Source organism: Balaenoptera acutorostrata, chromosome 9 (genome assembly GCF_949987535.1).
Source record: "Balaenoptera acutorostrata chromosome 9, mBalAcu1.1, whole genome shotgun sequence".
In the NCBI taxonomy this organism is placed as follows: domain Eukaryota; kingdom Metazoa; phylum Chordata; class Mammalia; order Artiodactyla; family Balaenopteridae; genus Balaenoptera; species Balaenoptera acutorostrata.
Window position 1 is genome coordinate 54,029,830 of NC_080072.1, and position 24,801 is coordinate 54,054,630.

Below are 24,801 nucleotides of genomic sequence, written 5' to 3' on the forward strand. Positions count from 1 at the left end.
AAAAAGACCATTGAAGAGACTTTTGTAATAGTACATATTGAAACGTAATAAGCGCCATTAGGGATACACATTCTTTGAGGGGTAGCCTCAATGTTTTTATCTTTCTGTTCCCAATGTCTAACCCTGCTCCCCACTGTAGAAAATATATTCAGCACATATTATTTAAATAAAATAAGAACTATGAAATGACCAAAGATGAGGAGTCCAAGGTTTACCTTGTATCCATTGTCTTCTTTGCGGTTGTGAGATGCAGTAATCATCACACCTGCAACTGCTTTGAGCTCCTGGACTGCATATGGCTAAAAGAACAATGACAATAAATATTTGTTTCTTAGCTACTCACACATTTGACATAAGAATAACTTTGATTAAATAACTGGAAAAGACATTAAGATATAAATAGCCTAAAACCTCAATAATCAACTCCAGGTTCCTTGGGTAGGATATAACTAAAGCCACCTAAATATTAGGTCATCAATAACCACCTAACTGTTAGACTGAATGTTTTTTTTCCCCTGTAGTCTCATTTAACTTAGTCCTATAATTATTTTGTTCATTTAACAAATATTTAACAAACACCTATTATATGCCAGATACTCCACAAGACTCTGGAGATATGAGAGGGGAATATAATCATAAAATATTAGACCTGTAAGTAAATTTAAGAAATCATCTAATCTATCATATTTTACATATTTTACACACTGTATACTGTTTATCCAACATTACATAATCATAAGGGAGAATATATAAGAGTAGAACTTAGGTCTCTTGCCTTCCAATTTGAAGATCTTTACATATACTCTGTGGCCTCTATAGCATATAAAGGTCAATTTACCATCTCTCCCAAAGTTAATTCCCAGGTTGAATTTCCCTTTTTCTTTGCAGTTATTATTTATTTGCCTAAGATGTTCCCCATATTCCTTCTACCGTCACATTCAACTTCTCTTCTCCTGGCCATGGGTGGGTGGACACATGACCCTGATCTGACTAGAGTAACCTATTCCCTTGATGATTTAACTCAGAGACTGGCTCACAACCCAAGCCTGGTCAGAGTCTTTCTCTAAGATGTCTCTGCTATAGGTAGTCAAGGAAGATTGCCTTTTGACTCAAAAACATGGTGATAAAGGGTGCTAAAAATAACTTCCCTAGAAGCTAGAGCAAATCTACCTGCAATAAGAGAGGAAGGCCAACACATAGTTACAGCTGGAAATGGTAACCCAGTGGCAGACTCCTACATAAATGTTCTACATTTCTGGGCCCTCCCTGGTTTCTGTCATTCGTTAGAGCTAATTGTTTAGAAATTCCTTCAATTCTTTGAGCCACTCCGTATATTTCCAATAAATCACTAGTAACAATTTATAGAGACATTATCTAATGGTCAAACATTTGGTAAAACTTGCCCACAAAAATCATGTGAACCTGGCATTTTTATTTTGAGAAGATAAATAAAAACCAGTTCAATTTCTTTAGGACTATTCAGGATTTCTATTTCTATTTCTTGTCAGTTTTGATGTATTAATTATTCTAGAAAATTGGCCAATTCTCCCAAGTTTCACATTTATTTGCATTATGTTATTCAGAATATTGTGATTTTCTTAATCGCTATGTATTTATTATTCACTCTTTTACTTTCTTTGTCTTTTTTTTCTTCAGCACCCTTGCCAAAAGGCTTTGTCTATTTTATTAATTGCCTCTTCAGAGAGCCAACTCTCGCTTTTGTTGATACACTCTTTTCTTTGTTTTCTATTTAATTGATTTTTCCTCATATCTTTATTATTTCTTTTATTTTATTTGGATTTATTCTGTTTTGGTTCTAACATACTAAGTTAAAGTCTTAGCTCGTTATTTAAAAAATTTTTTTCCTAATATATTCATTAAGACTATAAATTTCCCTTTAAGTAGGGCTTTAGCTATATCCCATAGTTTTTGCTATTTATTGTTTTCATTGTTGCTTAGTTTTTAAATACAGACAGTCCTTGCTTTGCAAAGTTCCAGTATACATGAATTTCTGATACCATATTTTAGTTAAATAATACCAGTCTCCCAACAACATGCTCAAATTTTAGTTACCATGCTATACTGCGAGTAACTGCATCAAGTACAAACCTGGCTGCTAGCTCTTCAGTCTGAAATAACTGTATATAAGGGATCCATCATGATTAGTAACCAATCATGTCATCAAGTCTGTCAGTGATTGGTCACTGTGCATCTGTTAGTCAGCTCTCTCACAGACAGCAAAGCATGTAGCTGTGTTGCCTCATCTCCCAGTGGTATACCCATGTGACAATTTTGCAAAAATGGATAACTGAAAGAAGGAACTGGCCAACAAAGATGAAAGTGCAGCAAAGAAACAAAAGTGATAACAGTGGAAGTGACATTTGAATCGACCATAAATGGAGTTATAGAAGAAATAACCGGGAACATTGACACTGCTGTCATTCAAGAGACTCTAGATGTGCAACCAGATGAGCTTAGGGAAGGTGAATGTATGGCTATAAATGAAGGATGTGGTTGTGATGAAAGGGATGAAGCTGTCCCAGAGGGAGTGATACTGGCAAAAAAAGGAATTCTCAGAGACATTTTATGATACTGAAAGTACAAACGATACGAATTCCCTGATGGTCCAGTGGTTAGGACTCCACACTTTCACTACCGAGGGCCTGGGTTCAATCCCTGGTTGGGGAACTAAGATCCCGCAAGCTGCACAGCATAGCCAAAAAAAGAAAGAAAGAAAGTACAAAAGCTAAAATGTGGGAAGCTGATCCAGACTTAGAAAGAAGTGTGATAATTCAGCAAGGCATAGAGAAGATGCTTGCTCATATTGTTAAGTTATATGACAAGAAGCAAGCACTGGTCACAGTCTTGATATATTGCATTACAAAGAAATAAAACACTAAAGTGTTTTTACCACTTCTAATGTTTTAAATTACAGAGTAGCAAATAAATATTAGTTTATTACTTTTTTCTTTTCTCTGTACATTTTTAATCAAGAGAAAGGGTATATTTAAGGTTTTGACAAAAAAATTTTAAAGGTCACAGAACAATCATAATTTCCCCCATTGATAACTAACATTGCTTTGCATGGTTTTAGCTTACACAGTTATCTTTACAGTCCTGCACTACCATGCAAAGCAAGGATGGCTATAGTTTCTAATCTTCATTATATCTTCCTTAATCCATAAATTACTTACAAATGTCTTTTTAAAATTCCAAACATATGGGAATTTGTGGGTTTCTTTATTTTAAATCTTATTGCATTGGGGTCCAGGGCTATGGCTTAATAAGCAATTCTCTTGTATTTGTGAGATTTCCTTTGTGACCCTATTTGGTAAGAATGAGTATCCTACCATCACGGAATACAGGGTTTACACACAGACACACACACACACGATTAAGCACGCTAATTGTGTGTCTAAATCTATCCGTAATAATTTTTGCCTGCCTGATAAATCAGTTTCTGAAAGAAGAGTATTAAAATATCCCGCCATGACTGTGGATTTGTCAACTTGTTATAGATCAAATTCTTAGGTGGTTCGACACATGCTTGTTGAATGAAAATAAATTCGGAGCAAAATTTGTTTTCTTTAGGTCCTTCATATCACTTAATACAGAACTATATGCATGACAAAGATTTAAATCCTGCTTGATTTAAGACATCTTTTCAAGAGCAATCTTTTTAATCTTTTCTGTACAATCAGTGATACAACACACTTACTACAAAAGGCGTAGGAACATATCTTGAAAAAAGGTACACAGGAACATCTTTGGCCAGTAAGACTGCAGCAGTGAGTTTAGCAAGCCTAAAAAAAAAGAGATTTCACTTGGTCCTTAGCTTTACATACTTTTTGAAAACCAACCTCCCATAAAATACATGTATTACAATTATTCTGAATACACAGTAGCATAATACAACCGATTCTTATAATCACCAGTTATTTAAGATTCATACTCCAACTTTAAAATGTTAAATAAGATTTTTTTGAAAAGGAGTAACAAGGAACAGAATTGACATTTAAATTTCTTCCTTTTTTCTCATTCATCTTCTGATGGCTCTTTTAATAAGAAATAAAACATGCAAAAGGCAAAAAACATGGAAGAAAGTGAAACCAGAGACTTTGATAAACACAATATGCCTATTTACCCCGTGAAGAAAAAGTATCACTACATCATGATTATCTATGTGTGAAAATACCCTAAAACTAATCAAATAGGACTATAATGAGAGAATGCAAGTTACATAATCCTCCTACCCAGTGCCTCTGCCAAAATATTAAAATCATCACATAGTCTATGTCATTCTAAACACTAACTCTAAACATTTAGAAATTTACTCCTTTCTGTAAAAACCAAAGGTTATCTTTGAAATGCTTCTATTTCAGCTCTAAAATAAACATTAGCACGTGATCACATTTTTTTGGACAGCTTCCTGTTTCAGAAATCCTACAACTGGGCATAACATTTTTTTCAAGGTTTTATTCCAATCCAACTTAATCTCTGAAACAATTAACACTGTACCTCTGGCTGCTGCAGCTGCTAGTTACTTGACCCCGGGTGTCGTACCCAACGACAAAACCTCTTTGCTTGAAGTCTGAGAAACATCTCTCAAGGTATTTGTACATCCCCTGAAGCAGATAAACACAGAAAATTAGTTCCTGACTAATGCCTGCATTTTCGATGACTTAAGGGCTAATCTTTTTATGTGTGGTGTGCAGCTTATTGGCTCTCAGGGAACTGGCTTCCTCCTTTTGCCCATGTTTACCAATGTGAGAACAACAATGTTCAGTCCTCAAATGTGAGATGATAAACACCTATTTCCTGGAGTTTCAGACACATTTAATATCACAGAAATATCAATTACGTAACTTAAATCCAATACGATACATAAAACATTAGGGAAAAAAAGATGGGACATGAGAGTCAGAATGCTAAAAAAAAAAAGTTGTTAGAAGAGCCAAAAGAAATTGTTTCTTGCCTTAAGGCTCTAGAGGACAAAATTTTGACCATGTTAGGCCTTGCTAAATCATAAAATTGAAGCTAACCAGAAGATTTGATCTAATTTATGACACAAACATTAAAAATCAGCAACATAAACCTTCATTAGAACATTTCTTAAGATGGCTGATCCCATTCTTTAGTTTTAAAATCTCACAGAAAGAAAATCTCATAAACGAGGAAAATTTGCAGTCAAGGGTGACAAAAAAATGAAATGAAGTATTTAATATTGAAAATATCACAATAATAATCCAAAACACCATTTAACTATCTTATAAATGATTTGCTAACTTTAATAAACACTTTCATCTGTAAAAATAACACTTCATATTGCTACAGTCCTTTTAAAACTACTTTCTCAGATGTTGCCACATTTAATCCTCACAACAACCCCCAAAAGAAAGAAATGAAGATACCAGTTCTATTTGTGTCTCTGTCTTTCAACATTTCTTCCAAAAAAGAGGAAACATAGTAAGATTGAAGCTCCATTTAATGACTTACCCAAAGCCATTCATTCAACCAAAACTATGTTATACTGATGTATTGAAGACCTACTATATGGCAGGGACTGCTAAGTAACTATGTGGCAGCACCAAATGAGACCCCAGTGACTTCTGGACACTTCTTTCATGGTTCTTTCAAGTATAATTATTCTTCCTAACCTACTCCCTACGAGTGACTGTGTGTGTGTGTGCGCCCAAGCATGTATGCAATATAGCCCAAATTGACTAGTTTCACCAACTTATTTATTTCTAATGATGATACTATCCTAAAACCTCACAGAATCTCATTCTCTGATGTAAAAATCCATCTTCTCTTATCCCTCTATACATAGGTTCTGAAAAAAACTAGGGTTTAAGAATTAGATTCCATCTGGCTTTTCCACTTCAAATAATGGAATCTCAACTCCTGTAAAAATTTGCACTTCTGTAGAAATTGATTTTCAAACACCTCCTCCACTCCTTTTTCTGAAGTCAAGGAATCTTCAGTTAAAATGAAAGCTTATAAGGAAACCCAACATACGAAAAAGATGGAACTGAAGCATTTCTGGACCAAGAAAAGAAAGGGAATGGGGGCAGGAGGAGGCAAGTATCCTACCTATTCAGTCATCTTGTCATCCTTTGTTCCTGATCCCCTGCATTCGCCCATGGATTTAGAGAATTCCCATAGAATAAAGTTAAAGGTTATTTACTGTTTGGCAGTATCGATTAGAATTATATCTACTGAGCAATTCTCTAGTTCAGAACTATTTTTAGTATATGCTAAATGCATTTTGGCCTCCAAAGTGGAGTTCCTTGAAACACTAAGGTTGATTCACTGGAAAGAAAAGTAATTTGTTTCTAGAATAAGTTGCATAAAAATGGGGAGAAATAAAACAAATTGTATCATATCAACACTGTCTTAACTCTCAAAATATATGGAAAACCATGTTAAAAGGAAATATTTTCAACTAAATTTTCCAAATACTCTGGTTAACCTTTATCAATGGCCATATGCCAAAATGAGCAATCACCTTCTTTCTATCTAAATTTGTTTCTTTGTATTAAATGGAAATGTCAATATCCATTTCCTGGTTTCAAATGCAAAGTAACATTGTCAAGAAGTTGACAATGGCAACCAAAATAACTCAATAAGAAAGTCAGGAGAGCCGCTTCCGGATCCTTGACAGCGCTTGTCCTGGGGCACAGAGGGAGGGAGCCATGGTTCGGCTGCTGCGCTGCGGCGCGTTGCTAAGAAGAAACTTCTCAATTTGCCTGTCTTCCTGGAAGAATCCTCCTCATGTCCTAAAATCTTCCCAGTCAGAGGCTGGACTCAAAACAACAAATAAGGGCCTACCCTATGCCCCTCTGCAAACATTTACAGATGAGGAGATGATGATAAAGAGCACAGTTAAAAAATCTGCCCAGGAACAAATTGCTCCTTTGGTTTCAAAAATGGATGAAAATTCAAAAATGGAAAAATCAGTAATACGAGGATTATTTCAACAAGGGTTGATGGGTATTGAAATTGACACACAACATGAAGGAACAGGAGCTTCATTTTTTCCCTCTGTCCTAGTGATAGAGGAATAGCCAAAGTTGATGCATCTGTGGCTCTGGTATGTGACATCCAGAACACAGTAATTAACAGGCTAATTGGAAAATACGGAACAGAAGGCTATCTATTTGCCCAAGCTAGCTACGGAACAAATGGGAAGTTTCTGCCTTTCAGAGGCTGGAGCAGGTAGCAATTCATTTGCTTTGAAGACCAAAGCTGATAAAAAGGGAAATTATTATGTCATCAACGGGTCAAAGATGTGGATTAGCAACGCCAAGGATGCCGGGCTCTTCATGGTGATGGCAAATGTAGACCTTACTCTTGGGTATAAAGGAATTACCTGCTTCTTGGTAGATCGTGATACTGAGGGCCTTCATATAGGGAAACCAGAGAACAAAATGGGAATCAGAGCTTCTTCTACCTGCCCATTAACATTTGAAAATGTCAAGGTTCCAGAAGCCAATATCCTGGGACAAATTGGACATGGCCATAAGTACGCCATCGGGGGTCTTAATGAAAGTAGAATAGGAATTGCTGCACAGATGCTGGGACTGGCTCAAGGATGTTTTGACTACACTATTCCATATATTAAAGAAAGGGAACAATGTGGCAAAACAATATTTGATTTTCAAGGGCTCCAACACCAAGTGGCTCACATGGCCACCCAGCTAGAAGCTGCAAGATTACTCACATACAACGCTGCAAGGCTTTTAGAAGCTGGAAGGCCATTCATTAAAGAATCATCTATGGCCAAGTACTATGCATCAGAGATTGCGGGCCTAATAACTGGCAAATGTATCGAGTGGATGGGAGGAGTAGGCTACACCAAAAATTACCCTGTGGAAAAATACTTCCGAGATGTGAAGATTGGTACAATATATGAAGGAACTTCAAATATCCAGTTGAACACCATTGCAAAGCGCATAGATTCAGAATACTGACAGCCATGGGAGTGGAACCCCTCCCTGGTGTCACTGGTGTGAAATTTTAAACTATTGTGCCTTGTTGGGGGCTGCATTGAATGATCTTATTTAGGCCCTTCACCTTGGATCTGGAGGTAGACCTTTCCTGTCTCCTCTTTCCAATCTGCTTAACTTAGGCGCAGAAAATCATTTTTAAATTTTGGAAAGAAATGCATCCATATTTTCTCCAAAACTATTTTTAAAACTCTATATGCATTATCATTTTAGCTTCAGGGTATACAGAATTTCACTCTATTAGAATTTGGAAAAATGAAGACAATATAAGTATTTCTTGCAGACATGGGTATTTTATATCCCTGTCATTGTGCATCAGTCAGAGAGACGTTTGTGATAGTTGGCAATTCTATAGAAGAAATAGATTCGATTCTAAGTTGCTAAACTAGGTAGCAACTGATAAAAATTTATTTAGAAAAATCTAAAAGTTTTAGTTCTGAATATCTGAAAATGAGTGGAAAATGAGGGTATAACTCTGTAGTTTATATAATCGAAGAAAGCATTTCAACAAAGGAAAGCAATATAATTTGTTACTATAATTGACCAGTATGAAAGGTGCATTTCATTATGGTTTCAGTAGATCATTTTAAAAACAAGTCTCTATGTTAGTTTTCAAGTATAAAGTTTAAATAATTTGGTTTAATAATTAGAATATACTCAATATTGTAATATTCATTTTTTCTGTCTTTAAATTGAATACTGTTTTCTCAAACTTAGTTATTGAGCTTTATCATGAATAGTAATTCAGAAATTATATTTTGGTTCAATGATTCTCAAGAGGAGATGTCTTGTCCCCATAAAGAAGTGTATTAAAATCTTGTAAGGAATGAGGGATAGAAGGGAGCTGTAGAGCTCAAAAAGCATATTTGGTAATATAAAAAAGGACATTTCTGGGAAGGCAAAAATAAATCTGTTGTTTTACAGTCAAATTATGGAAAGGCAAAGCTCAACATAATATACGGCTGGCGATGCCATTTCTTCAGTATCAGGGATTCTCAATCAGAAGAGACCTTGTAGGGTACAGGTCCTCAGTCCCCTCAGGAGGGAGGAGGACAGTGAAGGGTGAGTGTTTTACATTTTCTGGAAGGGAGCATGGGTTAGAGATGTTGGAAAATGTTTCAAGGCTCATACAGTTGCTTAAAGTAATCACTGCTGTCAAAAGGGAAGCACTTTAGTACTTTAATGAAAGGATAATGTTTATTAAGAAAACTTGACATTTTCAAAGTAATTTTGCTTTGCGCATTCATGTTCATTGAATTGGGTTAATTTCTATAATGGATACCACAGTTAAATATTCAGAATTGTGTAAATACAATTGAGATAGGAATTACATTAAAATATTAGGAAGAAATACAGACAAATTTAGACCTTAGATCAAAAGAGATAAACTCTACTTGATTTTCAGATAGGGTTGATGGAAGCCAGTCATTCAGTGTTTTAGAACAAAAAGACAGTAATCTGATAAGGAAAGTAGGGGGATGGAGGAAATGCCCTAAAGGGGGGCTTGGACATCTTTAATTTCTGTGATTATGTGAGAGAGGTGGACTTTTCAGATAACGGAATAGAAGCCAACGTTAGTAAAAAGAATCCCAGCTTCCTCCTGTAGAGTTACAAACACGTGAAACTACAATAAGCCTCCTTCAGATTAGCAGCATGAGAGAGGCTCCCGTGTACATCTAGACCTTGAATTTATAGTTCATATTGATACAGTTCTAATTGTGTGTATATTTTTTGTGTAGGTTCACAAATAACAGTTGAAAATTAATTATGTATTGTAATTAATATCTGTACCTGCCTTCTTCTGTTAGTGAATGGTGTTACTGTACCATTTATCAAAGAGGATGTTGGGGGTTTTCCCCATAGTTCTTCCATTATAGCTTTTCTTAATAACCATGACTTTGGGGGTCTTGAGTTTGTATCTGGTGGAAGACAAGCTTGTTTACCTCCTGAAGCCTGTCATTACTGTTTGTTAATTTGAGGATAGGGCTGTCATGGGGCTCAGAAGGAAGACACTTGAATACAAGCAACAAGTTGTATTTGTGTGGCAGAGCTGGACTCAATTGTTAGACATTTCACTTTACAACACTAAAATGAATTGGTGTCAAAGCTTTTAGAATTATGGAAAGCTAAATCTAGACAGAGTTTAGAGAACCATCCAGCCAACTCTCTCATTTTAAGAGTGAAGGATTCATATAGCCCAGAATACTTTCCCAAGGTCATCCATCCAGGGCCAAAGATAAGACAAGGATCCAAATGTACTAGATCCCAATTCAGTGCTCTTCCTACTGTTTACTACTGTCTCTGTTCAACAAATTTTGGATTTCATCCTTGTTATGTTTCAATACTCTATTGATTTATTTTAGGTTTAACTGATAAAGAATTAACATTTCAGAAGTGTTAAGATTGATCAGTGTCGTTATTACATATATTAATCACCTGCCAAACACACTGGCTCTCCTAGGATGTAGCTGGTATGCCAAATGTAAAGATTATTGTGTGTGATCACTTGGTTTTATGATTATGATGTGTTTTAGTAAATGCACTAGTTATATTCTTGCTGATGTATTTTTGCTGATCTTTCATAAAGTGAAACTTTTGTTGTAATGGTACGTATCAGACTGTAATCAGTGTTACAAAATCAGTATTCTACGGAGAATGAAAAAATAAAGCACTAACTGGAAAAAAAAAAAAAGTCAGTCTGTGACTCTAAAGATACATAAATGACCTCTAAGATCAGTCTTGTGCAAGACCAAAGGTCAGAATTTATTCTACATTTTTTATTTACAAGAGAGTATCTTGCTGGATATAAAGCTTTTTTTGTTTTTGTTCTTTTTTTTTTAAGAAAAGAAACTAATTTATAAAGCAAAAAAATAGAGTGATAAAAGTACACATATTATAATTTATAATACTTACCTGTGTTGATTGTATTACTGTAAGATCATTAATATAGCAAAATCCTGCCCCCATAGCAGAACGAAGTCCTGCAGTCCCAAAAGTCATTCGGCAACAAAGTCTATCTCGCAGCTCCTTGTTCATCCCATTCCTTAACAGATTTTCAATTTGCTCTTTTGTTTTGGGATTCTATAAAAAAGATGTATTAAAAGTAAATCAGGATCACAAGTAGAGTCCTAATATGAAGCCCTTCTGAGGAAGCAATAAGTATTATTCATACATAACAAGGTTCTACGTTGACTATAAATTCCACAGTGCTACTTATTATTATTAGTATGTATAATAAAAAAACACCTGCCATTTATTGAGTCCCCAAAGAGGCCAGACCCTATTGAGTGTGATTTACATATCTCTAATTGTCATATTTTTAAAATAATATATTCAAGAATTTTTTTAACAAATTGACAAGAGCTATGGATCCAAAATAAACCTCTTAGTCAAAAATGATATCAATTAAAGTCTATGTTAAGTTTTAAAAGAAATATGGAAGCTATTAGATAAATGCCATCAAAACATGCCTATTAAATAATTCCTAAACATCTGTAATTCAAAATGGCCAGATAAGCCTTACTGCTCTTTAAAGTCACAGAAATCCGTTCAATTTATCTACAGCAAAAGTTGACCATGAAAAGGTCTTAAGTGTTAAATGTGGACTTGGTTAAGAGTGAGAATGAAAATTCAGTCCAAATCTGGCTTGTGAAGCAAGACATGCCAACATCTTTATTTTAGGGTTCGTATTTCATTAGCACATACTTCAACTTATTTTCATAAAGCTCAGGGTGCCTATAACTGAAAACAGAGCTTCACAAATGAGTAGCAAGTTTTGAATAGAAATGCAATTACAATAAGAATAAAACTTAAATGGAATTTTCCAGTATTTTCTTTTTAGGAGAAAGAGTCAAATAATAAGAAAATAAGGTAAAGCATAACTTCTCTCTTCCATACCATACATAATATGGATTTAGTCCATACTAACTGCATAGATTGTCTACATCTACAGTCTACATAATGACAATGAATATTCAGAAAGATAAACCAAGGCACTTGAAAGATGCTAAATATTAGAGTATATTTGTACTTGTAAAGAAATAAAATCATATTAATATGTAATTTAAACAAAAAGGTATTCTGGGGATAGTAGAAATTAAAGTAACCAGAGGACATGTCACAAAGTAATGAGAAGCCATGGAAATTTTGATCAATTGAAATTGTAATCTGCTTAAACTAGATAGATGTTAAAAAAAATGTGTATATATATACACACACACACACACACACACACACATACACACACACACACATATAGAGAGAGAGAGCGCCTTTTTTTTTTTTTTTTTTTGAGAGAGCGCCTTGACTCAAGGAGTCTCTATTTCATAAATGGCACAAACCAACAAATATAGAGCCTACATTAAAATATGAATAGCTATTAAGAGAAAAATCTAAACAATAAGATTATCTGGGGTACTATATATTATTCTAATGTCTAAGATATCGCCAGATTTGATACAGAGGTCAGAGACTTGAAAAGAGTTAACATTTAAAAATAGGTTATAAGAAAGACAAAAATTGAAAAGACTGAAAAACTTCAGTACTATAGAGGGTACAAGGCAGTGTCATACAGTTAGTGGCATTGAAATTGGGATAGTCTTTTTAGAGTGATTTTGCAGCAATTATCAATATTTAAACTGCATATGCCTTTTGGCCCATAGATTTCTCTGTCCACAGTAATACCTTCACGTGAACAAGGTTCATTCATACAAGAATATTCACTGCAGTATCTTACTGGTAGTAGTATTATAACCATTGTATTGATGAAGAGATTAAGGTTTAGAGAAGGAGCCTCGTAACACTGAGCTAATACTGGAAGTCTAGATAGGATTTGAATCCAGGTTGGTCTGGCTCTAAAGCCTATACCATCTCACTATAAACAAAATAATTATGTAGGGCAGGTTAATAATACTTCTAATAATAATTTAACTCCAGCTACAAAGCAAAAAATATTCCTTTTTATTACAGCTGTATAAATATAAAAATGATCCACCAGACATGAATGCTATTAGGTTACTGAGTATACTTCCTAATATTTATTGCACAGCTACTAGAGTAGGGCCTAAAAATTCTATTTTCTGTTATACATCACAACCAGTTCTAACCTAATTCCTGGTTCTGAAAAAGCCTGTAAATTGGAGAAAAATAAAAATGGGTAAAGAATCATGATGCATTAGAAATAAGCAAATCTTTATGGTAAAAAGAGCTAAATGACGAGGTGACAGTTATTTGAAATCTACTTTAAAGTCAGATTTCTCTACTATTTCATAGCTAGACATTAAATTAGATGTTGATGTTACAAACATTTAAAAATGTAGGGGCTTCCCTGGTGGCGCAGTGGTTGAGAATCTGCCTGCCAATGCAGGGGACACGGGTTCGAGCCCTGGTCTGGGAAGATCCCACATGCCACGGAGCAACTAGGCCCGTGAGCCACAACTGCTGAGCCTGCGCGTCTGGAGCCTGCGCTCCGCAACAAGAGAGGCCGCGATAGTGAGAGGCCCGCGCACCGCGATGAAGAGTGGCCCCCGCATGCCGCAAGTCGAAAAAGCCCTCGCACAGAAACGAAGACCCAACACAGCCAAAAATAAAATAATTAATTAATTAATTAAAAGAAAAAAAAAATTTTTTTAAAAATAAAAAAAAAAAATGTAATTAAAAGTCTACCTATGTAGCCATAATTATCATATATTTTCCATTTGGATGATGAAATTACATTTGTATTTTGTTGTTAAAATCTTCAAATAACCATGATTTTTAAAAACTATAAAATATGAAGATTCTCAAGAATTACAAAATTATTTTAAAAATACTATTTCTACAAGGAACTAAGATATATTACATGAAAAGGAAGGCAAAGCAGAAGAGTATATAAGGTGTTTAAATTTGTATAAAAAGATGTATATGTATACTTATGTATAATTCTAGAAATACTCCATGCAAATATAAGACACTACAAATAGTGATTATCTATGATGGGAAAATCAGGGGCAAATGCTGAGGTAGAAAGGATTATTTTTATTGTACAGTCTTGGTTCTGATGGGCTATTTTATGTATGTATTACTTATTTTATGGTAAAAATTATATAGCTATCCATGGTGGCTGAGAAAAACTACTACTTGTGTATCTACATGAATACTTTTTACCTCACAAACTACTCTCTTTTTCCTACCCACAGAAAGCTGTTAAGAAGATCCGAATCTATAAAACATATATTAGCGCTTTCTCAAATACAAATTATTGTTTTCTTTCTAAATGTGCACGCTTATTTACAATTCACTCATTACTTGAGAGTAGGAGAAGCCTTATCAGCAAAAAAAGAAGAAAATTGTTCAACTGTTAAAAAAAAAAAAAAGCACCTCTAAAATTAAAATGTAAGTCAGTAGGAAAGTTGATTTACATACTTTTTAGAAATGTACTTATTGACCTACTATATAAAATTAAAATTAATTATTTAGAAAGTAAAGGTATCCAATCTGAACTAAATTTGCTCTTAACTAGCATATTTTAGAATCCTAATAATTTTAGTACCCTAAAAAAGTAACCCTTAAGAAAATCCAAAGACATTTTAGCAACTACTAGCATGTTCTATACTTCATCAGAAATGAAGCTGGTTGTTTGGTATGAATCAGTAAGCTAAAGAATACAGAATTAAAGCCATGCATTATTTTCAAATTTTACCCGTATACCAAAAATTTTCCTTTGGTTCTAATCATATGGATTGCTGCAACTTTATATGGCTGAAATGAAGACAAGAAAGTGTCTTCTTACGTAATACTGTGTGGAGTTTTTTTGTTTTTGTTTTCCATATTGTAGGTCCATAAGACCCAAATTCAAAGAAAACATGAAAGAACTGATTTACAAAAAAGGCAACACTTTAAGTATATAGAAGTGCCTCTTCTAAAAAACTTAAATTCTTATAGACTTTCATAACTGTGAAGAAAGCTCACATCAGCCCAAAATCACACCAACTCTGCCTGCCATGAAATGAAAGTATTAGCGTTTACTTATGAAGGCTCATTTTGGACTCACCCAAGCTTTTCTGAACCTATTCTGTTAATAATTAGGGGGCTTCTGTATTATTTATGCATAACAAATATAAATGTGTATAAAAGTATATAAAAAAGTATGTAATCGTCATTAAATAAAACAAATCAAGTTTGCCAAGGAGGAATTCACCTGTAAATCTTCTTTCCTACTACTTTTATAAACCTAGTATTTTTATAATTCTTATACAGTTTGAATCTCTATTAATATTCTACTACTAAACCTAACAGCTTAAAAGCAATCTAAAATATGAATCTCATTGTTTAGAAGATGAGAACAGATCTAAAAGAACATATATTAACAATTCCAAATCTTAATATTGTTAAACATCCAAAGAGGAGACAACATATAAAATTGATTTTTTAGTAACTCAAATATACCTAAAATTACAAATCTGTAACACTTTTAAATGCTTCTGACAGAGATGGATGTCTAAACAATAAATATCAGTTTTATATTAACTACAGAGAAAAAAATTTAAGTTTATTTCTAGACAGAAGTTAAAATAGGAAACTGCAATCTGAAAATCTGAAGGGTAAATGCAACTGACATTTACTTCTGAGGGTCAGCCAGCTTGGAGATCCAAGTCTAGAGTCCTGAAGCAGAACATGTTTTCCAAACCAGATGCTTCCTGAGTCCAAAATACACTCTTTTTAAACCAACAATTTTTTTCCCTTTAAAAGGATTTTGGTGTAATTCTAAATTTAATTTCTCCAACTTAAAAAAAAATTGTAGAAATTAGCATATGGTAAATTGGCTTAGATAAAACACTTGAATGATTATACTTGTCATATAAAGTGAGATTTACTTAATAATAATTGGTTTAATAAAATTTGAATAATAATCACTGAGTGAATATAAAAATCATATCCAGGAAATAAAGATGCTAACTACTCCAAAAGTAGAAAATAAGCTTTAAAATAAAATACATTGAGGGCAGACAGCAGAAGCAAGAAGAACTACAATCCTGCAGCCTGTGGAACAAAAACCACATTCACAGAAAGACAGACAAGATGAAAAGGCAGAGGGCTATGTACCAGATGAAGGAACAAGATAAAACCCCAGAAAAACAACTAAATGATGTGGAGATAGGCAACCTTCTAGAAAAAGAATTCAGAATAATGATAGTGAAGATGATCCAGGACTGTGGAAAAAGAATGGAGGCAAAGATCGAGAATATGCAAGAAATGTTTAACAAAGACCTAGAAGAATTAAAGAACAAACAAACAGAGATGAACAATACAATAACTGAAATGAAAACTACACTAGAAGGAATCAATAGCAGAATAACTGAGGCAGAAGAACGCATAAGTGACCTGGAAGACAGAATGGTGGAATTCACTGCTGCAGAACAGAATAAAGAAAAAGAATGAAAAGAAATGAAGACAGCCTAAGAGACTTCTGGGACAACATTAAACGCAACAACATTCGCATTATAGGGGTCCCAGAAGAAGAGAGAGAGAAAGGACCCGAGAAAATATTTGAAGAGATTATAGTCGAAAACTTCCCTAACATGGGAAAGGAAATAGCCACCCAAGTCCAGGAAGCACAGAGAGTCCCATACAGGATAAACCCAAGGAGAAACACGCCGAGACACATAGTAATCAAACTGGAAAAAATTAAACACAAAGAAAAATTATTGAAAGCAGCAAGGGAAAAACGACAAATAACATACAAGGGAACTCCCATAAGGTTAACAGCTGATTTCGCAGCAGTAACTCTACAAGCCAGAAGGGAGTGGCAGGATATACTTAAGGTGATGAAAGGGAAGAACGTACAACCAAGATTACTCTACCCGGCAAGGATCTCATTCAGATTCAATGGAGAAATCAAAAGCTTTACAGACAAGCAAAAGCTAAGAGAATTCAGCACCACCAAACCAGCTCTACAACAAATGCTAAAGGAACTTCTCTAAGTGGGAAACACAAGACAAGAAAAGGACCTACAAAAACAAACCCAAAACAATTAAGAAAATGGTCATAGGAACATACATATCAATAATTACCTTAAATGTGAATGGATTAAATGTTCCAACCAAAAGACACAGGCTCGCTGAATGGATACAAAAACAAGACCCATATATATGCTGTCTACAAGAGACCCATTTCAGACCTAGGGACACATACAGACTGAAAGTGAGGGGATGGAAAAAGATATTCCATGCAAATGGAAATCAAAAGAAAGCTGGAGTAGCAATACTCATATCAGATAAAATAGACTTTAAAATAAAGAATGTTACAAGAGACATGGGAGGACACTACATAATGATCAAGGGATCAATCCAAGAAGAAGATATAATAATTATAAATATATATGCACCCAACATAGGAGCACCTCAATACATAAGGCAACTGCTAACTGCTATAAAAGAGGAAATCAACAGTAACACAATAGTAGTGAGGGACTTTAACACCTCACTTACACCAATGGACAGATCATCCAAACAGAAAATTAATAAGGAAACAGAAGCTTTAAATGACACAATAGACCAGATAGACTTAATTGATATTTATAGGACATTCCATCCAAAAACAAATTACACTTTCTTCTCAAGTGCGCACAGAACATTCTCCAGGATAGATCACATCTTGGGTCACAAATCAAGCCTCAGTAAATTTAAGAACATTGAAATCATATCAAGCATCTTTTCTGACCACAACACTATGAGATTAGAAATCAGTTACAGGGAAAAAAACGTAAAAAACACAAACACATGGAGGCTAAACAATACGTTACTAAATAACCAAGAGATCACTGAAGAAATCAAAGAGGAAATTAAAAAATACCTAGAGACAAATGACAATGAAAACACGACGATCCAAAACCTATGGGATGCAGCGAAAGCAGTTCTAAGAGGGAAGTTTATAGCTATACAAGCCTACCTCAAGAAACAAGAAAAATCTCAAATAAACAATCTAACCTTACACCTAAAGGAGCTAGAAAAAGAAGAACAAACAAAACCCAAAGTTAGCAGAAGGAAAGAAATCATAAAGATCAGAGCAGAAATAAATGAAATAGAAACAAAGAAAACAATAGCAAAGATCAATAAAACTAAAAGCTGGTTCTTTGAGAAGATAAACAAAATTGATAAACCATTAGCCAGACTCATCAAGAAAAAGAGGGAGAGGACTCAAATCAATAAAATTAGAAATGAGAAAGGAGACGTTACCACAGACACCACAGAAATACAAAGCATCCTAAGAGACTACTACAAGCAACCCTATGCCAATAAAATGGACAACCTGGAAGAAATGGACAAATTCTTAGAAAGGTATAACCTTCCAAGACTGAACCAGGAAGAAATAGAAAATATGAACAGACCAATCACAAGTAATGAAATTGAAACTGTGACTAAAAATCTTCCAACAAACAAAAGTCCAGGACCAGATGGCTTCACAGGTGAATTCTATCAAACATTTAGAGAAGAGCTAACACCCATCCTTCTCAAACTCTTCCAAAAAATTGCAGAGGAAGGAACACTCCCAAACTCATTCTATGAGCCCACCATCACCCTGATACCAAAACCAGACAAAGATACTACAAAAAAAGAAAATTACAGAACAATATCACTGATGAATATAAATGCAAAAATCCTCAACAAAATACTAGCAAACAGAATCCAACAACACGTTAAAAGGATCATACACCATGATCAAGTGGGATTTATACCAGGGATGCAAGGATTCTTCAATATACGCAAATCAATCAGTGTGATACACCATATTAACAAACTGAAGAATAAAAACCATATGATCATCTCAATAGATGCAGAAAAAGCTTTTGACAAAATTCAACACCCGTTTATGATAAAAACTCTCCAGAAAGTGGGCATAGAGGGAACCTACCTCAACATAATAAAGACCATATACAACAAACCCACAGCAAACATCATTCTCAATGGTGAAAAACTGAAAGCATTTCCTCTAAGATCAGGAACAAGACAAGGATGTCCACTCTCACCACTATTATTCAACATAGTTTTGGAAGTCCTAGCCATGGCAATCAGAGAAGAAAAAGAAATAAAAGGAATACAAATTGGAAAAGAAGAAGTAAAACTGTCACTGTTTGCAGATGACATGATACTATACATAGAGAATACTAAACATGCCAGCAGAAAACTACCAGAGCTAATCAATGAATTTGGTAAAATTTTGCAGGATACAAAATTAATGCACAGAAATCTCTTGCATTCCTATACACTAATGATGAAAAATCTGAAAGAGAAATTAAGGAAACACTCCCATTTACCATTGCAAGAAAAAGAATAAAATACCTAGGAATAAACCCACTTAGGGAGACAAAAGACCTGTATGCAGAAAACTATAAGACACTGATGAAGGAAATTAAAATTGATACCAACAGATGGAGAGATATACCATGTTCTTGGATTGGAAGAATCAACATTGTGAAAATGACTATACTACCCAAAGCAATCTACAGATTCAATGCAATCCCTATCAAATTACCAATGGCATTTTTTACAGAACTAGAACAAAAAATCTTAAAATTTTGTATGGAGACACAAAAGACCCCGAATAGCCAAAGCAGTCTTGAGGGAAAAAAGCAGAGCTGGAGGAATCAGACTCCCTGACTTCAGCCTATACTACAAAGCTACAGTCATGAAGACAATATGGTACTGGCACAAAAACAGAAACACAGATCAATGGAACAAGATAGAAAGCCCAGAGATAAACCCACGCACCTATGGTCAACTAATCTATGACAAAGGAGGCAAGGATATACAGTGGAGAAAAGCCAGTCTGTTCAATAAGTGGTGCTGGGAAAACTGGACAGCTACACGTAAAAGAATGAAATTAGAACACTCCCTAACACCATACACAAAAATAAACTCAAAATGGATTCGAGACCTAAATGTTAACACCGGACACACTATAAAACTCTTATAGGAAAACATAGGCAGAACACTCTTTGACATAAATCACAGCAAGATCTTTTTTGATCCACCTCCTAGAGTAATGGAAATAAAAACAAAAATAAACAAATGGGACCTAATGAAACTTAAAAGCTTTTGCACAGCAAAGGAAACTACAAACAAGACGAAAAGACAACCCTCAGAATGGGAGAAAATATTTGCAAACGAATCAGCGGACAAAGGATTAATCTCCAAAATATATAAATTTGGGTTGGAATTTAATCTGAAAAGATCTCATTCTAGTATATAGCTTTTCTATGTGCATTTTTTTTAGAAAAGAAGAAGAAGAAAGAAAAGATCTCATGCAGCTCAATATTAAAAAAACAAACAACCCAATCCAAAAATGGGCAGAAGACCTAAATAGACATTTCTGCAAAGAAGACATACAGGTGGCCAAGAAGCATATGAAAAGCTGCTCAACATCACTACAGTAATTTTTAGAGAAATGCAAATCAAAACTACAATGAGGTATCACCTCACACCAGGTAGAATGGGCATCATCAGAAAATCTACAAACAACAAATGCTGGAGAGGGTGTGGAGAAAAGGGAACTCTCCTGTACTGTTGGTAGGAATGTAAATTGATACAGCTACTACGGAGAACAGTATGGAGGTTCCTTAGAAAACTAAAAATAGAATACCATATGACCAAGCAATCCCACTGCTGGGCATATACCCAGAGAAAACCATAATTCAAAAAGACACATGCACCCCAATGTTCATTGCAGCACTATTTACAATAGCCAGGTCATGGAAGTAACATAAATGCCCATCGACAAACAAATGGATAAAGAAGATGTGGTACATACATACAATGGAATATTACTCAGCCATAAAAAGAAACGAAATTGAGTCATTTGTAGAGACGTGGATGAATCTAGAGACTGTCATACAGAGTGAAGTAAGTCAGAAAGAGAAAAACAAATATCGTATGTTAGCGCATGTATATGGAACCTAGAAAAATGGTACAGATGAACCAATTTGTAGGGCAGAAATTGAGACACAGATGTAGAGAACAAACACATGGACACCAAGCGGGGAAAGCGGTGGGGTGGGGGTGATGGTGTGATGAATTGGGAGATTTGAATTGACATGTATACACTGATGTGTATAAAATGGATGACTAATAAAAACCTGCTGTATAAAAAAATAAATAAAATAAAATTCAAAAATTCAAATAAATAAATAAATAAATAAATAATAAAATACATTATCATTTAAGTATAATATTGATTATGCCAATATTAGTATGAAATATAAAAACATTAATCATTTTATTTTAAAACTTAAGATTACATAAAGTCTTTTTTTTAACTTACAGATTTTTTTCTAACAAAGCACAGTCTACTTAGTCTACCATGTTCCACTCTTCTTCCTGGGCACACAACTAGAATATATTTTCCAGCCTCCCTTAGAGCTAGTTGAGATCATGCGACGGAGTTCTGGTCAATGGATCTGAGTAGAAGAGATGTGTGGCATTCCAGGTCTAGCCCATTAAACACTCCCTTATCCCCGCAATCCTCTATTTCCCCATCTACCCACGAAAGAGAGAGGGCTCCAAGGACTTCCAGGAGTATGTAGCATCAAGATGGAACAGATGATTCACAGAGCAAAATTCCCCTCTACCTCCTACCTCACAAATACTCCAACAAATTTTGGAGTATTTGTTACCACAGTTAACCTGACCTGTTTAATAAAATTAGTATTCAGAGAGGAATACTTGCATACTCCTCAAAACTTTTTTTTTAATGGTAGATTGAAAGAAATCACTTCACTTTCTATGTTTGTATCTTCAGGGCTTATGCAGTATCCTGGTTGGGCTTACTCTTTCCGTAATGTTGTTAGTTTCTTTAAGAGACTAAGACGCAGAAGACTTGAGTTCTTTACTCAGTCTCTTCTATCAAATAAACTATGAGCCCTTGGACAGGTCACTTCTCTCTGAGGCTCATCAGTACAATATAGGGGTTGGAATTTAATCTGAAAAGATCTCATTCTAGTATATAGCTTTTCTATGTGCATTTTTTTAAAAAAAGAAGAAAAAGAAGAAGAAAGAAAAGATCTCTTCAAACCCTAACATTTTGATTGTTAGACTCATTTTGGAATCTAGTCAACAGTTCAAACTCCTTGTCGCTCTCTATTTAACTTTTTCTCCAATGAAGTTCATACTTGGAACTTTGTTTTGTCCAATAAAATACATCAATTTATTAAATTTTTTTCAATCAAGGACAATTGCCAATTGCTAAGAACTGAGTATATCTTGAGTACTACCATACACACTCCTAATTCCAATCAAAAGCAAAAAAACTTAGAATTTTAACTGGATTATAAACAGACACATACATAAGTTTCCTAAGGTGTTTTAAAAGTTTGATAATAAGTCAGGCATCTGAGGACCCCAGATTGGTAATAGCACCCAACTGCTAGATGTCTCCCAATATTTCTCTCTCCTTTAATCATACAGTTGGGTACATACATGGCAGCCCAGCTAAGGGCTATACTTCAGTCTACCTTATAGCTAGGTGTGACCATGTGACTAAGTTCTGGCCAATGGAATGAAAATGGGAATGACATGTTCCACTTTCAGGTCTTTCCCTGAAAAGGATTAAGTGTACACTCTCCTGAGTCTTATTCCTCTTCCCACGGGCTGAAGACATCTTGGATCAATAGTGGAAGTCACATTTTGAGGATGGCACAGGTACCCCATACCAACCCTGGACTGCCACTGATCTCTGAGTGTTATGAGAGAAATTATCTTCTCTCTGCTTTAAGCCATTACATTTTATAGCCTTTGGTATAACAGCTTAGACTGTACCCTAATACAGTAAGTGGTGTTTGTGTCCCAATGGGAAATAAGGTTGAGCCTTCTTGACGCCCAATTATAATACTTCTTCAAAACACTGAATTCCATTCCCTATCATTCCTCCTTCTCCTACCTATCCAAGCATTCTTCTTGCCATTCATACATTAAAGCAACATTCATCAAAGTCCTTATTTGGCAAATATTTTGAGGGAAATAACTATACATTTTTGCTGTTCTATAGTTTTCCTATAACTCTAAGTGCAATGTCACTCAAAAATAAGTATTAGGAAAAAAGTTAACAGATGATAGTGGGCATTTCCCTAAAAAGAGTAATCAATTACATAATGGGGGTGGGGGTACCTTCAGTTGATAGTAGTGACCATATTTTAAACAACTTTGTATTCACCACAGTACCTAACCTGTACTTTGTACACAGAAGATGTGTTGACTATGAGTCATTAATAGTGACAAAATAGCCATGTTCGTTCAGGAAACATAAATATTAGGGAAAGAAAATATTAGAACAGGTTTAAGTTATCATGCAATCAAACATAAGAACCCCCAATTGAAATGAATTTTCTAATTAAGTGGATATATTTTTTAAGATAAAGGCCTTTGGAAAAATAATTTCATGTTTTTCTTTGAGGCTAAATTAAATCACAAATATATACTTCACGTGATCACTCAAAAATATTACTTTAATTATTACCATATCTTCAGTACCGAGAACAGAACCTGGCACCCAGTAGGCACTCAACAAATATTTGTTGAATTAATAAAAAATATCTACTTATTAAGCACACACTATGCGCTAGGCACAGGAAACACTATAGGGAAGAAGACACTGTCTTTGCTCTCACAAAGCTCAAGATCTACTGAGGCATAAAGATAAGTAAAAGGGTAATTACCACATTGAATATAAAAAATATTAAAATAGGAGTAAGTAATAGGGTTCTCTAGGAGCACACAAGATAAGTCTCTAACCCAGAATGGATTGAAAGATAGAGAGCAGAGTCAGGGAAACCTAACTGGAGGAAGTAATATCTGAAGTGAAAAATGAGTAGAAATTGGAGGGTAGAGGGTGAGGAACAAGTTGAGGGTAGAGTGATAGTGAGTTCAGCATTAGACTTATTTATTAAATTTGAAATGATATCTATAGCCAGCATGCCAACTATTAACTTCCCTACCCAATAGCCTCTTCCTAGTAACCAAGGAAATAAAAATTACCATTTTTCACTTAGAAACTTTATTAAGAGTTTTCAAAATTATAAGCCCAGTGCTGGAAATGGAGGGTATATAAATTACTATGGCAGGGGTAACAAACCACTCCAAACTTAGCGGCTTAAATCAATAATCATTTATCTCTCACAGTTTCTGTGGGTCATGAATTCAGAAAGGGCACAGCCAGGATGGGGCTAGCTGGGGCTGTCAACAGGAATACTTATAGTGGACACTATCTGTGACATGGTTCCAAGGGCAAGTATCTCAAGAGCAAGAGAGCCAGGTGGAAACCACATTACCTTTTATGAACTAGCCTTGGAAGTCAAGAAGCTTCACTTCCACTGTACTGCATTTCTGGAGACAGTTACAAAGGTCTACCCAGGTGTCAGGGGAGGAGATATAGATCCTACCTTTCAACTGAGGTGCGTCAAAGTTATAGCACGTGAGATGGGATATGTATATATGATACCAAAAAGATAAATGCATATGATACCAAAAAATGATATATAGCGATATAATATATATGTATATATATCATATATATGGGTACAGCCATCTTTGAAAAATACAATCTATCATAGAGGGAGTATAAACTGAGACAATATCTCAGATGACAATTTGCCAATGTTATAAATAACTTAAATATTAATAGCCTTTGATCCAGCAATTCTACTTTTAGAAACTTATTCCAAGGAAATAATCATAGATGCATGTTAAAATTTAGTCATGAAGATATAAAATTTGTTATTGTATTATGTCTGTAATAGTAAAAAATATATATAAGCAAACTACAT

General features: G+C 34.7%; 2 protein-coding genes across 2 annotated transcripts in view; one reads left to right on the top strand and one right to left on the bottom strand.

The window, feature by feature from the left end:
- PGM2L1 (phosphoglucomutase 2 like 1) overlaps positions 1–24,801 on the bottom strand; it is a 73,931-nt gene that overhangs the window by 23,275 nt on the left and 25,855 nt on the right. The window contains exons 2-5 of the mRNA XM_007173728.2: positions 10,923–11,090; positions 4,519–4,625; positions 3,719–3,803; positions 216–299 (exon numbers count right to left, since the gene is read on the bottom strand). Of these exons, the coding sequence (XP_007173790.2) occupies positions 216–299; positions 3,719–3,803; positions 4,519–4,625; positions 10,923–11,090 (444 nt within the window). The remainder of the gene's footprint in view (positions 1–215; positions 300–3,718; positions 3,804–4,518; positions 4,626–10,922; positions 11,091–24,801) is intronic.
- On the top strand, positions 6,696–8,094 carry LOC103018819 (short/branched chain specific acyl-CoA dehydrogenase, mitochondrial-like). The gene is given in 3 exon segments (XM_057552344.1): positions 6,696–7,062; positions 7,065–7,143; positions 7,145–8,094. Coding segments are annotated over 3 exon segments (1,275 nt in total). The 3' UTR covers positions 7,974–8,094.